At 45.6% G+C, this 16710-nt stretch overlaps 1 protein-coding gene across 1 annotated transcript in view; it reads right to left on the minus strand.

The window, feature by feature from the left end:
• LOC146172101 (frequenin-1-like) overlaps window positions 1–14953 on the minus strand; it is a 254253-nt gene extending 239300 nt beyond the window's left edge. Inside the window, exon 1 of the mRNA XM_084585869.1 lies at window positions 14436–14953. Within this exon, the coding sequence (XP_084441995.1) occupies window positions 14436–14499 (64 nt within the window). The 5' untranslated portion in view covers window positions 14500–14953. The remainder of the gene's footprint in view (window positions 1–14435) is intronic.
• Between the last annotated feature and the right edge of the window lie 1757 nt (window positions 14954–16710).

Consider the following 16710-nt stretch of genomic DNA (forward strand, 5'->3'; position numbering starts at 1 on the left):
CAGTAACTAGAGAAAGGACATTTCACCATAGTCTCATGACGGATGTAGAACACTGCTTTTCTTGCTGTCATTAAGGACATCAATTATGGAATCCCCGGCAGTCTTCTATTTCCAGTGATTCGAAAGAAACTCCCAAGGCTAACTCTGATGTCTGGTATCCAGACGGGGAGAACGAACAGGAGCAGCCGACATACTATTTTTAACATAGTGTTGGGCATGTGAGTTCGAGATAAAAGTGCTCCTGAAGATAGCACAGGTTATAGGGAAAAGAAACTGACACTTGTGCGGAACAGAATACAAACAAGCTGCTCTTGGCCTTGGATCTCATGAAAACTGGTTTCAAAAATTCAGAAACTACATCGATTTTTCATGACTGAAGAATACGCTATCAAAGGTTACGAATAGGTCCTAGGACATGAGTGAATGTTGTCGGGCTAGTTTGTTCGTAATATTAATGAAGAACTTAGCGCTAACACTTGGACAATGACAGTAGAGAACACACACGACGATTGACAAGCGCTTGTCAATCGTCGTGTGTGTTCTCTACTGTCATTGTCCAAGTGTTAGCGCTAAGTTCTTCCTAAAAGTTCCAGAACATGACGGCATCGAAGCTAATCACCGCGCTAACTGCCGGCCACAAGGGCGACTGTGTCGATTCCAAAGTCTAGTGGACGCAGGAGGTAGACGGCGAACACTGGCGTGGCAAACGAACACTTGCGCAGAAAAAAGTACCTATTCACAAGGGCAGACACAGGATGAACGTTGCTAAATTCAGGCCCATAGTGCTAATCAGAACATTAAGAAAATACGAGAGCGTATGATTTTCAAACACACCTTCGGTTTCTAGAACCCGCTAATCTGCTTTCGCCTCGCTAGCACACTTTTCATAATGGCTTATCAAGAATCAACCAACATAACTTCTTCGTGATCTTGCCTTTAATAATTATAACCATTTTGAATCTGACATGATCGTATTGTCTTATTTAAAGCTCTATGTGGTTCGGACTTATGAAGAGGCCAACCACGTTAACAGCATTTTTTTTTTTATTTGAAGTGCATTTTATTTTTTTACACTTCAGGAAGGAGGCCAAAAGGCACGACGCCTGACGTGGGCCTTCCTCCCTGGGCAACAATTACAACAATTACCTGAAGGAGAAAATTTCTGTCGAAATAACAGATTTTTAGCACATACTAGCAGTTTATTATGGCAGATCATATGCTATCCAATACTATCCCTCTCCAATCTGATGTTCAACAGTGCTCTCTTACCGGCTCCCAGCTATGCTTGATATAACTAAATGTCACTGGTGAAAACTAAACTTTCACGGACAATTTTGCTATATTGAAGAACTAACAGCCATACCACCATTGATATTTTCTCTGTTATTACCACACAATCATGTGGCTCTCCAAGTGCAAAAACCTTAATGATATAAATAAATCACATAGTGACCATAATATCAAAAACGCACACTTCTAAATTCATTTACCTTATTATTAGCAGGCCGCATTCTGAGGCTGATACACTGAAATGATACGCTAAAATAAAAAAAAGTGCATCGAACCCCGCAATAACGAACGCCGGTTCAACGAAATTTTCACTTCATCAAAACATTTTCTAATTCCCGTGAACTCGTCATAGAAACAAAAGGAATAAATTCCTCGCCACAACGAACAGTTTTTTGCGGTGCGTTTCCACTTCAACGAAATTCTTGCTAAGAGAGGCTGGATTTAAAAATGTATTTAACAATAAAATAAGGATATCGCCACCAATCTGTGCTCATCCGTAAGTTCACCCTGCTTTGCTTCACTAAAATATTTTACTTAAATTGATATGTGTCATCGTGACAGAACTTGCAATGCTTAAATCTTGCATGTACCCCGCCACGTGAGCCTTTTTTTTTTTCATCTTTTACTTACTTACTTGCTTTATTTATTATATACAGCAGACTGCAATTCCCTAGTAGGAATGGCGGCACAGTAACAAAACAGTAATCAACTTCTACACAAAAACGCGAGAAAAATGTACCAAGAGAATAGTGAATATTAAACTTGGCATATTAATTAAATTCACTAAGGGATTCAGCACAGTAAGCTGGAAAACAATTACAATCAGTGATTATCCATGGAAGAAAGATTGCTTGAATAATTTATTCGTTATTTATGAACAGAAAACACAGCGCCTCCTCCGTGGCATTGCTGCAAGGAGAAACATCATGAAAACAACGCACGCAGAACACAATGAATTAGTCCTAGCAAAGTACCGAGCTACAAATGCGGGTTTGTCGGAAAATCCCGCAAAACGAGTTTTTCCGTCTTTGTCTTATTCTGGATGATGAAAAATACAGCGGAAAATTTAATCCGAGTTTTTGGTCAAATAATAGGTAGGGAGACATTTCAGTCGCGGCAATTTGTGCCGTGACTGTAGAGTCGCAATTAAATTCGATTCCATTTAAGTGCTGCGACTGAAAAAGTTCGACTGTACTTCGAAAAAAAAAAATGAAGCGAGCAGCTTTTCATTGCATTGCCTCAAATGCTTTATTGTTTGTGATATTCTGAGGACTCCAGACAGCGCATCCACATTCTAGTTTGAGCCCTATGAGGGTTTCATGTGCCAATTCTTTAAATTGGACTGATATGTGCTTTAGTTTACGGCGTAACACGTAAAGTTTTTTTAAGGCAGAGGAACAAGCGTTATAATTGTGCGTATCCCAGCTTAGCTTCCTCGTTAATGTCACAGTGGTATATTTATATTCGTTTACTTCAGTGTTTGAAGCTGGCGGGAGTTACGGTGACCCATTCGGAGCAGTACTTCAGGAATTTATCGTGAATAAAAAAAAATGTATTTTCCTGCGGTCAAGTGTTTCCCTGCTATTGATGCATTATGAGACTGTCAGCGGTACTAAATGTGATTTGTTTATCTGGCATGCAAGTAGATCGATTCGTGATGGAAAGCCAGCCAGGTAGTTTTTTTTTTTTTTTTTTTTTTTTGGAAGGCTCTGAACAGATGTCGACAGCACATATTAGCGGCATGTGTGCAGTAAATGTGTACTGGAAAAAATCAAATTAAGCATGATGCATTGCACTGCAGTCGTCGTAAACATATCGCAACCACTAGGCGTATTCTTTTTATACGTAACATAGCACAAACCTCATCCTATCATTCTTATCCCCCTTTCACAACCTTGGGCGCTTGATTAATTGGTGGAGCTTGGTTACCAGCGAAACCTGGCTCGGCAAGTTACTCCCCTTCAGGGCTCGTATCTGAATCGTTTACTGAGAGATGGGATGTGCTTTCAAGAGTTATAGAAATAAAGAGAGGCGCATCATTCCTCACCGAATGAGAGACAGACAATGGTCCCGAGCGCTTGCTCGATTCAAAATGCTTTATTATTCAATCTTCATGCTGGTGGCAACCTCACAAATAAAAAGGATATCTTGCAGTCTATTCATTTTCTTCAGCTGCACTTTGCCGGCGCTGACTTAAAATACAATATTTCTTCAGATTGTGAAATCAGCATCTCGCAATCCTTCCATCCTAATCAGGAAGATTAAGTTCGCTATAAGACAAAGGACTGCCTTCGTAATATATAAATGTACCCCATCTCATCTTAGCCACGATCACTTTATTCCAATAAAATTCCCTACCCAAACACCGCAGTAATGTGCAATCTCTTCTTGCACTCCCACTTTTGAAACGTAACCGGACGTGTGTGCCAGGTGACGTTAATCCTATTCCAGTTAAGCATATCCGTTTACGTTCGGCTAGCGTAGCATGACTCGCGTTCGTGCCCAGAGATGACTGTCTCTTAGTCAAAGCCTCATGACCGCCTTTCCTCTAGAGCTCACTCAATCTATAATAATACGCAGGTTGGCACTGGTAGAACATTTTCTTTTTGGTATAAGTTTTTAGCGCAAAAAATTCGGAAGAGGCATCCACTAAGCGGCGCATTACGGCAAACGCGTGAGCGCCCTGCTCTAATTCAGTGAATCGGAATGGTACACTCCGCGATGACTGCCGCACGGCTGTTGCGCCATGGAGAAGGGCCGAAAATAAAAATAAAAAGGGGTGAACTTCACCCAACGACGTTCAGTTCTACCCACAAGGCCACAAGGCACATAAGAGAGCCTCCATCCTTCTCCCCATACCCCCCCCCCCCCCCCCCCCCCCGTCTTTCCACGACATGTGGTGTCATATCCGGTCACGGCCCTCTAAAATGTCAGCGGACCAAAGACATGGAGGGAGCAAGGGGCATCTGAAGATTTATTACCACTTGTGGCCCCAAAACAGCTTTGTGTTCGACAGCTGCTTTACCTCGAGCTCCTGAGATGGACTCGACGGCGTACTATTGCATAACTTTCACCACTCATTATCGACTGAGCACAAATAAGTTGCATCTTTTACTGCTTCACCACAAACATTCCACTAATGACAGGCAGAGAACGAGGAGGGAGTGAGCAGCCAAGGAAGAAATGACGGGTCCACTTAAACTCCGCCTGGGCAGGACGCCCCTGCATGCTCACGTCTGTGCGCCCTTTTCGGACCCTCACTCGTGTACATGCACTTTGAAGCCTGCTTAATCATTAATCCCTTAATCTATGGCTCGGTTATCTCAGACGTACCATTAGCATACAGTTGTATCGACCCAATTACGTGAATGACCATCTGACAAAGATGTAGAATCCCGCTTTAACCAAGCTGTAAGAACGTGCTCCCGTAGCCTCTACGGGCAGCGTGTCGAACTCTGGACCAGAGCGTTCCACGATGAGCTCGATTCCCATCCCAGCCTCCCATCTCAAAGCAGATGCCCGAGTTGGCAGTTCTTTCCATGTCATGCGGTCTCGTCAAGTTACCCAACCCGAAAAATTACTGCTCGCGGCCCCCTTCACCTGCTAGCTACAGCCTGCAAGAATCGTGCCAGTGATTTTTGTTTTCTTGACAACGCCGGCAATGCGGGATCATCTGCAGCACGGGGCTTTTGAAGCAACCGCGTTAATGCGAACTGAGTGCGTATCTCCGGACTGCGGCCTCTTCGTTCTGGGCGCTGTTGAGCCTCGTGAGCTGCAAGCTAGAGATGGGTCGCTTAGGAGCGAGCCCTATCATTTGAGCGGCTCTTTCAAAACAGCGGTTGAGCGGCGGCTCAATAAAAGTGAGCGGGCGGTTCTTTTGGAGAGCCGCTCTTTCCGTGAGTCGCCAGGAACCGTGAGCGGCGGTTCTTTTGGACAGCCGTCGTTCAGTGAGCCGTCAGGAACATTTCTGCAACAGTCCGGTCTTCTGCTTGCTGTGACTTCAGCAACATCTATTAGCAGTATGAGAAAGCAACTCCAGTGGGGAGGCATGGGTGGATCAAAGTCTGCGTCTGCAGGATCCTCCGGACGCCGTCGACTGCAGACAGGCGGAGCGCGGTCAGTTGCTTCGCCGCCGTGTCGAGGCTATGCGCCGGTGACATGGCAGCCGTAATGCAGCTTGTATGCTTCGGGTGGTCGTCGCCGGTTTTGTGCGCCTTTTGTTCTGCTTTCCATGCTTGTTATGTGTAGTTCTCTCAAGCTGCATTCCAACAAGGCGAATGTCGAATGCATAGGCACTTTCGCACCCAACCAAGCAGAAAAAAAAACTCCGGTTTGGTAACAAACAAACAGCATTGACTGCCGCGCGTCGTGTGCTCTAAGCGGGAAACGGTTGCCTTGGAAAATTAAAACCACACGTCACAGCCTGAATGGCCAGTGATGCGGCTTGAAGTAGACACAAAATAACGAATGAATGAAATACGATCGGCGTGTGTATGTGCGGCGGCGAAAACAGGAAGGCTGGTCAAGTTTGAGTTAGGGAACCGGGGGAGAAACCTGTCGCCAGATGGAAAGAAAACAACGGGAGAAACGGAGGGACTGAGAGCCGTGGGCCTTGAGAAAAACTGCCGCAAAGTTGAACAACAGGTTATAAGAATATACGATGAAAGATTGACCTAGAGAATGCAAAAAAAAAAGTGGGAGGAGGGGGGGGGGGTACAAAAAGCGCAATTTAGAAAAGAGAAAAAGGGCTCACGCGGACTCGAGCTATAAAGCGCACCACTGCATTACAAAAAAAAAAAAAAAAAAAAAAACGCGATGCATTTATATTACACTTCAAGCTCCTCCTGAATTCATTGTCTTCGGGAATATAAGAGAAACCTCAAATCAGTTAATCTGCTTTCTCTATATTTATAATTTACTATCAATACCTGTCTATATCGTCACTATCTATATTTACAGGGTCAGTCCATATGAAAGTTTGGGCTGTTTTTAGAAATTCATGGCTCCAAGTATTTATTAGGGATTACTCTGTGTGGTGCATGATGGTCGATGAATTCAGATAATTTTGAAACGATAGGCTAAGAAATGAATGAAATCCTCTCTTGGAAAATAGGTGCACCTTCAGTAAAAAATGTGTATTCAAAGAGAAAGAACCGCATCTAAAAAAAAGAAAAAAACGGATGTTGCTGTTTACTTGGATTTTGTAGTCCCTATGGAGGGAGGTAGAATGATGACACAAATATGTCTACACTTTCGTTGAGTTTCGGGAGGTCGAACAGGCGCGGATCAGTGAACGAGAATGAGATAGTCATGTTTCTCTCCAATAGGCCCCTGCTCGTTCCTCAGCAAAACAGATATAAGTGAGCCGTTCTGAGCCGCACACTAAAGTGAGCCGCTTTGCCCACCTCTACTGCAAGCGTCATGCAGACGAATCTGTATACTCTACTTGGTTGAGAAATAAAATCCAACTATTATCTAAAGTTGATCCTTCACCGTGTGTTTGTTTTACGGTCAAAGCCAGTCTGATTCTTTTGCATGCGATCGCCAGTTAAAGGGACTTCCACTGAAGCGGAAAAACTTGCACTCGTTACCCTCCGCAACTAAAACACGTCAGACAAGAACATGGGTGCAAGGGAGGGGAGGGGAGGGGAGGGAGGGGGTTGAAAGAAGGGAAGAGAAATATGCCTTTGAAATCATGTTTACTTTAGTTTGTAACGCGAGTGAAGGGATAACGGGCCGATACGCAACCACAATGTGGTTTCAAATGGAAAGAGTACTGAGCACATATCGTATGATAGGAGGGCGCAATAGCAGTGGGGGAGTGAAAGCACTTAAGCACGAAACAAAGGAGAGTGATAGTGGAATACATCGAACAGGAGGGAACATATCTGCTCTGGGCCGAGTTGCCTTAACATCATGTAGAATAAAATAGTTATGGTGGATACCTGCAGCAAAGTGGTTACATTTACGGTGTGAGGCGCTTAAAAGAGAACTTACGGCAGGAAACACGGAGAGCTCGGCTACTGGAAGCGTGGCCCCCAGCCTTCTAGTCAAAGCAAGGGCGGAGGGGGAGGAAATGAATTAGTGAGAACAGACAGGAAATGATCACGATGTGATTTGCATGAATAATCTCAGAGAATGCACATGTCTATGCAAATAAGGAATTGCACGCGTCTCTCCTGCAGAATGTAATGCGTAATACAGGTTGCCGCTTCCCCATCAGACACATAGTAGACATTGTCCATATCCTAGCAAAAAAAGTTCTGAATTACACGTTTTTCACGGTACGAATACAATTGTAGTCTACATGCGCAACTGCACACCGCAGTCCAGGCTTCTCTTTGACACCTAGGCTAGAAGCTTGATCCCCTCAAGCCTAATACTTCTCTTTCATAGAAATACAAAAACTTCATGTCATGCCCGTACACCAGCCTTGAATGAGTTTATGCGAAAACATAGACAGGCGGCAGTGCACAGACTCATAAACGTGATGTGAAAAGTGTTGCCTGTCGCGTCACCAGAGCAGTGAATCAGAGGTAGGCCACGATTCGTTCAGTTTGCTAGGTTATTTGCTTTTTTTTTTGTTAGTTTGCGGTATGAAAGGCGCCACGAAGTTATTCCTCAACATTCCACTATAGCTTATAGCACGCGTCGAAAGGGTAAGTATGCTGACGCAATGAATACGCAAAAACCGAGCGTATACGTCTGGTCGCTGCTTATCTTACGGTTTTAGTTTCCTTATGCCGAGCTCGGACGCAGAAATAAAAAAAGGGACCGAAACAGAGCGGATTCGAATGCAAGAATTGCTCGTAGGAAGCAAGTATGGATCGGTGCAGTCTTCGTCACCGTCGATAGCTCCGCGTGCGGACAGCAATACAGTTTAGCAATGTACCTACATTGCCCGCAATCGTTTCCACCAACTTCAGAATGCATGAGTGCAAATCTTTCGCCCGTTTTATTCGGTTTACGTACGCTAAAACTTTACCATTTTTATTTTTTCAAGTGGTACAAAGCTGCACCATGGGTGCACGCAGCAAGTTGATAATTGTAGAATGAGGCGGTTGGCATTAGCCTGCTTACACGGGAGCGTGCCAAGTATGAAAAATTATACGCAATCGAAAAAGTAGCTGCTGTTTGAGAATTTTTGCTTTCGAAAATATCCACTTCCCGTCCGGGAACATGAACGGTGAAATTTTCTGATTGTTCGAGACATTGATGACGTCATGGAAACATCTTGAGCATGAAGGACCGGCCACAGAGCACGCCCCCGGTGTAAAATTGCCCCCTGATTCACACAAAGCAGTTTGAGACCTTACCTCAGCCAGCGATGGGTGTCGGGTAATGTGCTGACGAATGCAGCGCCAACGCTTTAGATGAAAGAACTTTACCATCAAGGACACTAGAAAAATAATCTCCAGGTGCAAGTGCGGACAGTGAAACGAAAAGCCAGTTGAGAGCAGGGACGAAATTCATTGTGCTAAGTTTTGCAACCTATCTGCGCACTAGCAAAACGTTTTTTTTTTTTTACTCGTCACTTCACTTCAAGCTTTCAAAAATTTCGAAACAATAGCTAGTGGAAAGTACACAGCCGATGAGAGAAAGTACAAGGGTTTTACGAGACCACAAGAGGATTTTCTATTAAAGTTCGTAGACACTTTATTTCCAGCCATCTGCAGTAAATTTTGATAATTTTTCGATTGACTATCCTGAGCCACTATCTATACAGTGGCATAGAGTAGTCAATCGAAAAGTGAAACGAAAATACTATCTGGAGACAATGCTGGGGAAAGGAATCGGCTAAGGTGATCACATAAAAGATATCCATGATAGCAGAGCTCTTCTTGTGCTCCGAGGCTATAGTACGTTATCGGCCTCTTAAGCTATAATCAGGATGTCAACTGCGTCTTCCTCACATTTTTCTTTCCTGAACGTGAGCAACAAACGAATAAAACATGGCCAATGCAAATTGGTCTGCGCGCGCCCAGTATCTCGGACTCACACAAACGTCGGCCACCAAATGTATGTCTTTCATTCAAGCCCACGAAAGTAAGCGCTTGCCAAACGGTCAGTCAGTAATGTCAGTGAACAGTGTGGAACAGAGAATAGGGACCGCGACAAAGTCCCTAAGTGCAGCTAGAGAAAACGTAATAAAGAAATGGGCAGGCGTAAATGCTGAATTACGTCTATCACCATTATTTCAGAAAACCTCGTTTCTGCTTTTCTTTCGCCTAGCGCAATTAACGTACACTTCTAGCCCCTTTAATGTCTTCAATGCAGCTACTTTTTCGCCCCAGGCAAATCTGCTCGATTCGATAGCGGTCAATTCAATCCACACAAAGCGCCTAAAAACTCTCCTCCGGGCGCCTCCGCACTTGAAATATTGGCCGATGGCTGCACAAAACTTTCAAAGTTTATACGCCAACAAGTAGACAGCATAGCGAATTGTATCATACGCATCCCCGCACCTGTGTGCGTTTGCCCGTTTCCCTCGGTACGCATCTTTGTCGATGTAGATGTTACGTAGCGCCTCACTTACCAAAGCAAAAAATAAAAAAAGCACGGTCATTTAGCTCACACTGAATTTTTTTTGGTTAAACATTTTTTTTTTTATTGAAGTGCTACCAGCTTGACTGAATGGAACATGCCAAAATGCAACTATTCACCGAAGTCCACCATGCTTTATTTTGAAGCCCATTTCATTTCATTCCAAATTTCACTTTCAGTCTGATTGTAAGCTGAAAAATTCACAATGTGTCCAAAAATAAATTCCCATTTAAAGCTGACGTCATCAGAGATTTTTTAATTCTCCAATGCACTAGCCGCCTCTGTTTTTCAACAGGTGTGACCTGTTAATTTGTCCTAGTGTCGCATAACACGTATTACAAACATCCGGACATGCCGTCAAACCCTTATTTCTTCATTTCAGTTTATTATTGAAAATTTTTCATCGTGAAGGTGATCCCCAGAATTTGAACAAATTGTTTCGTTTAAGACGGCCAGCCAGATCAGCGACCGCAGTGTTATTCACTAAGACAGCATTGTTTCAAAATTCCAGCTGCTCTCATGATGCGTTAGGAGAGCGCTTGCTAACAATCGCTTGACATCACTGGTAATGTAATGGTTTAATATTACACCAGACCTATTGCTATGGTTCATTGGTTACGGCGCTCGGCTGCTGAATCCATGGATGCGGGATCGAATCCCGGCCGCGGCGGCAGCTTTTCGATGGAGGCTAAGAACAAGGAGCCCGTGTGCTGTCCGATGTCATTTCAGGTTAAAGGATCCCAGGTAGTCGAACATTCCGGAGCTCTCCACTACTGCGTCCCTCATTGCCCTAATCGTTTTGGGACGTTAAACCCCTACATACCAAACCAAGCCAGACCTATGGCAGTATTCACGGGACTTACTTCCGAAAGGTACCGACTAAACAGGAATGCCAGGCTAAAGGCGCGCGCTTTGTTACCGAAAATAAGGATTACTTTGCACAACATAAGCAACCTAAAGCCAATTTGGCCAACTGCTCAAACATGGCTGACTATTCCAAGGTTCCTCACTCTATCCATTTGCTACTTGGCTCGAGATCGGAGCGTACAGTGTCCAATAAACGAACCCTGGCCTAATTGCAAAAAAAAAAAAAGACTCCGAGGAAGGGGGGTGCACAATTCATGTTCGGGGCCTAAGGACCACCGTCCGCCACCCACAATTCTAAACACTGAATCTGTAAGGCCCCGGAAACTTCGATTCTCCCTACACCAACCACCACAACCTCATATTTGCAATTTACCGAATGTTTATTCAGTGTCAATTATCTCAAGTGCGTATACACTTTCCAAACTAGAGGCGTTTCTTGATGTAAAATTAGAGAACTACTGCAACCGCTGTGTTTCTTAAAAACTCACTGGGAAGAGCCAGGTCATGTTGAGTTGCTTCAAAGGTGGGCGGAAATATATATATACGCATTGATGGAAAACGGCAGGAAATTTAATTACCTTCTCATTGAAAGTCGTACGTGAAACCACCAGCGAACATTGCACTAAGAGGCAAACTGCGAACTCTGTCGAGTTTAAGCTAAGATAACCAAAAAGCACTAGCCATTATGTAAGAATAATATAATATAAGACAGGAAAATAACAGATGTGCAACTATGACTATGAAGGCCAGGCAGCAAAGCGAACAGGCTTCTAGGTAAACCCAGGCATCAACACTCAATTGCAGCAAGACTTTAGGCGTCGACAAGTCGCGCTGCAAGATTAGCAGCAGTAAACCCTGGCATATGTATCTACGCCATTAGGATACGCGCCTCCGGAGACGGTGTGCAATATGTGGTGTCATTGTAGTTGGTGAGGATAAATAAGTACTGGTGGGAAAAGCCGCCTCACGCTGTAACATCAAGCGTGCTATTTCGTATGACAAAAAATGGTGCCGTCATTCACTAAGCTTCAATCATTCGAAGCTCGTTACATTGCTCCAGTCTATTGTTTCTATTAGGCAAACTGCCACCGTTTAAACGTGAAATAAGTCAAATATTTATTTTAAAAAACCAAGAAGCCTTGTTATTTCGACAGTAACTGCCTGGTACTGCTGCCGTCGGATGTGATAGACGGGTTCCCATCAGTGTACTCCTGCGGACAAAAGTAAACGGAGCACGCGATTTGCTTTTAAAAATTTTCACGCGTTGCATAATTGAAACTGGCAGTCATGTTATGTGCGAATCGGTAGTAGGCTCTAGTGCCTTTTTACTTGGACAAATATCGTTTTCTTATCTCCAGTGCAGAAAGCGTGATTTAATTTGAACGGAAATGCGCGCTCCGTTTACTTATGTACGCACGGGAACGAACAGAATGCAGATGTCACTTTGAACACAATTATTTAGCGGTAGCTTTCTTTTAAACTGTATATTAAGGCATCTTCGCTTTCCGCAAATGCAGCACAGTAAAAAGTAACAAAAGACGCGAATCGAGACCATCAGTAGCTCTAACGCCTAAAACATTCCAGGGTAAGCGAAACGCGGGCTGTCGAGATGACAGACATAGGGAGCGCCTCTTTTATGCATACTGGGCGAGGGGCATGTGCGTGAGTGAAAACAGTCGGTTAATGGCAGTCGTCCACAGAATCGTCACTTTCTTTTCATCTTTGCACTCTCTTTTCACTCGGAACACTTCGAGTGCATGACGTCGTGCAAGCGCCACCTGCCCCTCATCACGGACACTATTTTTCTGGTCCAGCTGCGGCTTCCATCTGATAGGCGCTATACGCTGCACGCAGTTTCACTAACTGCCGCCATAAAGTTCTAGCGCTTAATGTTTCCGACACATTGCAGCGAATAAAGAACGCAGCGCCATTAACTGCGCATCTGACCGCGCCTGCTATCCTCATGGCATCCAGCAGTTCATCCGGCCAATTTTGCCTTGCGCGACCCTTATCAAGCACTCGGATAGGAATCATTGATCACCGGTCGTGAAAACGGGAACCGAGTCAGCGCAAATTTTCAAAGTTCGTAAAAATGACAGCTCAATCTGAGCCTGCGCGATAGCGCTCAAACATTACTCGAGCCTCAGAAACGAAGTGTCTTCGGAGCGAGCGAAGCAGTTTCCGACAGAGACTTCGCGAAACAGTATACCGATTCGCCAACCGCGTGACTGCATCCTCAGCTGAATGTTTGACGTTGTACAGCAGCATGCTTATATATTTCTGCATGTATAAAAGACGCCAGACTTGTGTCGTGGCTTTTCGATATATGCGCAGTTACTTCTGCGCATGTAACTGACTTCTTTTTAAGGAATAACAGCGCGGAGACGAAGGACGAGGAAGAAGACAACACCTGCGCTTCTTCCTCGTCCTTCGTCTCCGCGCTGTTATTCCTTAAAAATATGTACCAACTAGCTCAACTTTCCGTGTTAGTGGGTAACTGACTTCTGCCTAAAGATATGCGCAGCGTAGAAGGTTCCAATTTTTCCAAGTGCTTTTTGAATATGGGGGGCTTCCCACACAGTCTCGTAAGGATGTCATTGCCTTCACGTTTTTCAAGCGCGGTAAGCAATGTTTCTTTTTAAAATTGAATGCAGTAAATCACGCCCAAGCCAGCACAAAAAATGTAGGCGAAAAAACAAAAAAGGAAGATGGCAAAGATGTCCTATGTTCAACGCAAGTTGAACATACGGCCTCCCGCCTTCACGCTGGCAACTTTCCGCTACGCGAAAATACAAATCGACGATAAAACATGACGAGCAGACGCTCTCAAAACTGTCCGTGGTATTCCGAACCGAGCATCGTTTTGCTGGCTGCCAAAAGTAAATTTTATCGAAAAAAGATTTTGTTCTTAAATATTTTCTTACCTTCTTCGAAGCATGCATGCGGCCGATTTGTCGCATGATCCTTGCAATCAGTCAGCGCTCCATGACAGATGATCGAAAGAGAAATGTTCCTATTTTTGCGCGAAAAGAAGTGCGAGCTTGGACTTTAGAATTATTCGCAAAGTTAATAGCGGCCAAAGCTTTTTTTTTTTTTTTCGCATGAAGAAGACGAGAAATTTCTGGTGCGTAATGTTAATTTTGCAGACCTTTCGCAAGTTTTCAAGACATAGATGTATTAAGGTGCAATTTAGAGCGTTCAGGCTTGACAAAAAGAAAATACGGAGGCTTCCGCTTTTCACGCTTAGCAGGATGTAGCACTAGCATACGAAGCGATCTAGTGTAGACGTTCCTGTGGTGACTTGTTTTCTGGTTATTGTCTTTCAATGTCTCAAGAACAGCTAGAGCGCGCACCGCAAGCTAGGCAACGCTTATGCTCCGAACCTCCCCAAGGTCGCAGGCATTGCTTAAAATATATTCAGCGATAAAACTATTATCTCATAAATGTTTGCTGATGATAAATGCTTGCAGTAGTGGGACTTCCTAGTAAATGCCTTATGCGCTCCGACACTTTTTCCAGAGGCCACCCGCGAAGTTAAATAACGTGATCTGCAATATAGTTATCCGAAAAAGAAAGATACACCGACTTTTCGACTACGGTGACGTAACTGCATTTTAGTTCAACTCAGAGAAAATAGTTCATTGCAGACCGTGGTCAAATCGTTGCTACACGTAACTAACTAGGAGCGGTAAAAGAATGCGCGGCTGAAAAAAGCAAGAAAGGCGAGTACTCACAGTATGTCTCGTTGACCAGCTTGAAAAGGCGCTCAGCCTTCAGCTTGCTGTTCTTTTTTCCCATGATCGCAGCGGTGAGAACGCTTCGAGTGGTCGCAGAAAAATGAAAGTGCAGCCAAACTATTTATGCAACGACGAACAACTTGCCGTCGCACTTTAAGCTGCGGTCTTGCTACTACTTCTCGACGGTCAAAGTTCGGTCTTCCGGGAGAGCGGCCGCGACGGGCTAGCGCCGCTCCAGTTGCGGTCGCAGGCAGGTGCAGCAGTAGCAGCAGCGGGAAGCTCAGCGAAAGTGCGCGTCGAGGCCCTAGAAGCTACAGTGGCGCGGAGTGGTCGTCGTCAGACGCTCGGATCTATTAAGTGATAGAAGATTATGGAAGAGCGCGCAGGCGCGCAGCCGTTCCGCGAGACGCTGCCGCCGGCGTCGCCGAGGCCAGCAGCGCAAAGCCGAGCGTGCGCTGCCGCGGCCAGCACGAGACTCACTGACCGATCCGCGATTCGTCGTCGGCCGCGATCCTGCGCTCCCCCTTCCAGCCGGCTCCGGGGTTCGCCGCTCACTCGCGCAGCTCGATGCGCTGCGGAAAGGGAAGGGAGGAGGGGTGAGCAAAGAACGCTGCTGAAAGCTTCTCCCTTGCCCTCCTCTATTGGCTTGTGCGTCGCGAACTCGGGTTCTCGCAAAGATTTTGCTTGCTACTTTGCTGTTCGCCACTTTGCTCACCAGCCCAGGGCGCGCTCCGAGCGCCCCTTCCTTCGACATCCCTTTTCCTTCGCCCCGCTCCGAAACAAAACACGGCGCGCTCAGCGGCCGAAGTCAGAGCTGACGCGTGCGGCGTAATTTAATGCTAGTCACATGACGTCACGCTCCCTGAAGGGATTCAGTAGGGAAAGGTTGGCGAAATCCGGACGCTAACTCTTGTCTTTATAACGAAGCTGGGGCAGCGCGAAACTGGAGATGGCACGCATATTTATTGCATCCCATGTAGCACTAAGTAACCTCTGAAATTGGGCTCCCTGTTTTTCCAATGACGGCAACCCATATGAGCTCCGTTGTGGCCAATGTGGGTCCTCAACAGGGGCCCCTGGTAGCCCTTCGAGAGCTTCCCACATATGCCCCGATTGCTCCCATTCGGGATCGATGCAGGTATACCAAGTTGTACTTCCCCATTTGGCCTGCATTCTTTAATGTGAATGGGCCAACAAACCCCCTTTTTCATCTCGTCTATGCACTCCAATACTGACGCCTGTATATTGGATCTGAGCGGATGTAAATGAAAAGAATAATGTGGCTTTTTCCACGTGTTCCCCGCAGGGGACTGATATGATTACTTTAGGGACAGCCCCATTCAGCTCCGAATGCCCTCATCGTAACCTCAGGCCATAATATCGTGAACTAATTAACTTTTAGGTCTCTTGGAGGCCGATTCAGGCACGCATGCCACAGGCCTCGCAGACACGTTCGTACGGCTTCGTTAAAGCAGGGCTTTACACCTATGTTGGATGGTCGCCTATGACCGGTAGCAGGGTAACGGGGTAGCTAGGACTCTATGCTAATAAAAATGTCTGACATATTAGAGACACAGGTTAAGGGATTGGTAATTAAGCGAGCGGAGACTACACGTACGCGAACCAGGAATTGCCAGTGGAGCCACATATGGGAGCCATTAATGATCTCGCGCCATACCCATAGTATTTGTTTACGGCTTCAACCCTGATCCAAAGAAGTCCACCGGAAAATTCTCTCTTAGCACTGCTGCATAATGGGCAGCCTACACTGAGTTCATGATGCATTGAGAGCTCACCACCCCATCTTAGTAGTGTTGGCTTTTTGTGCGTTGTCCATGCATACAAGCGTGGAGAGTAGAAAGATATCCACTGCAGCCTGCTAAGGTGGCAGGTTTTTTAAAACGAAAGCTTCACTGGGCCAGCTTCGACGCGTTTCGTGTATGCCGCAGTTTATCTTTCAGCTGACCTTCAAACGCGTGCCTAGCGACGCGCGGTCTGTTCGCCGCCCGCTTTTTCACACATGCGGTGCATGGCGCTGACGGCGCTCCATTCTTCTGTTGCTGCTTCATTTCTTCTCCTACATCTCACACATGCTTCTTCAACACCTTGCAAACTTCATTCGTGCCGGTACACATCGCCGATCTCCACGGAGCACCCCGCGGGACGTAATCGCTTAGATATGCTCCTCACTGCGCATGCGCGATGCTCTTCAGGCAGTGAGCCGCAGCGGGGCATATAAGCCGCGGAGCAGCCGCACGCTTGAGAAGGCGCA

This window comes from Amblyomma maculatum, unplaced genomic scaffold, assembly GCF_055883805.1.
Source record: "Amblyomma maculatum isolate TAMU_Amacu unplaced genomic scaffold, ASM5588380v1 scaffold_13, whole genome shotgun sequence".
In the NCBI taxonomy this organism is placed as follows: domain Eukaryota; kingdom Metazoa; phylum Arthropoda; class Arachnida; order Ixodida; family Ixodidae; genus Amblyomma; species Amblyomma maculatum.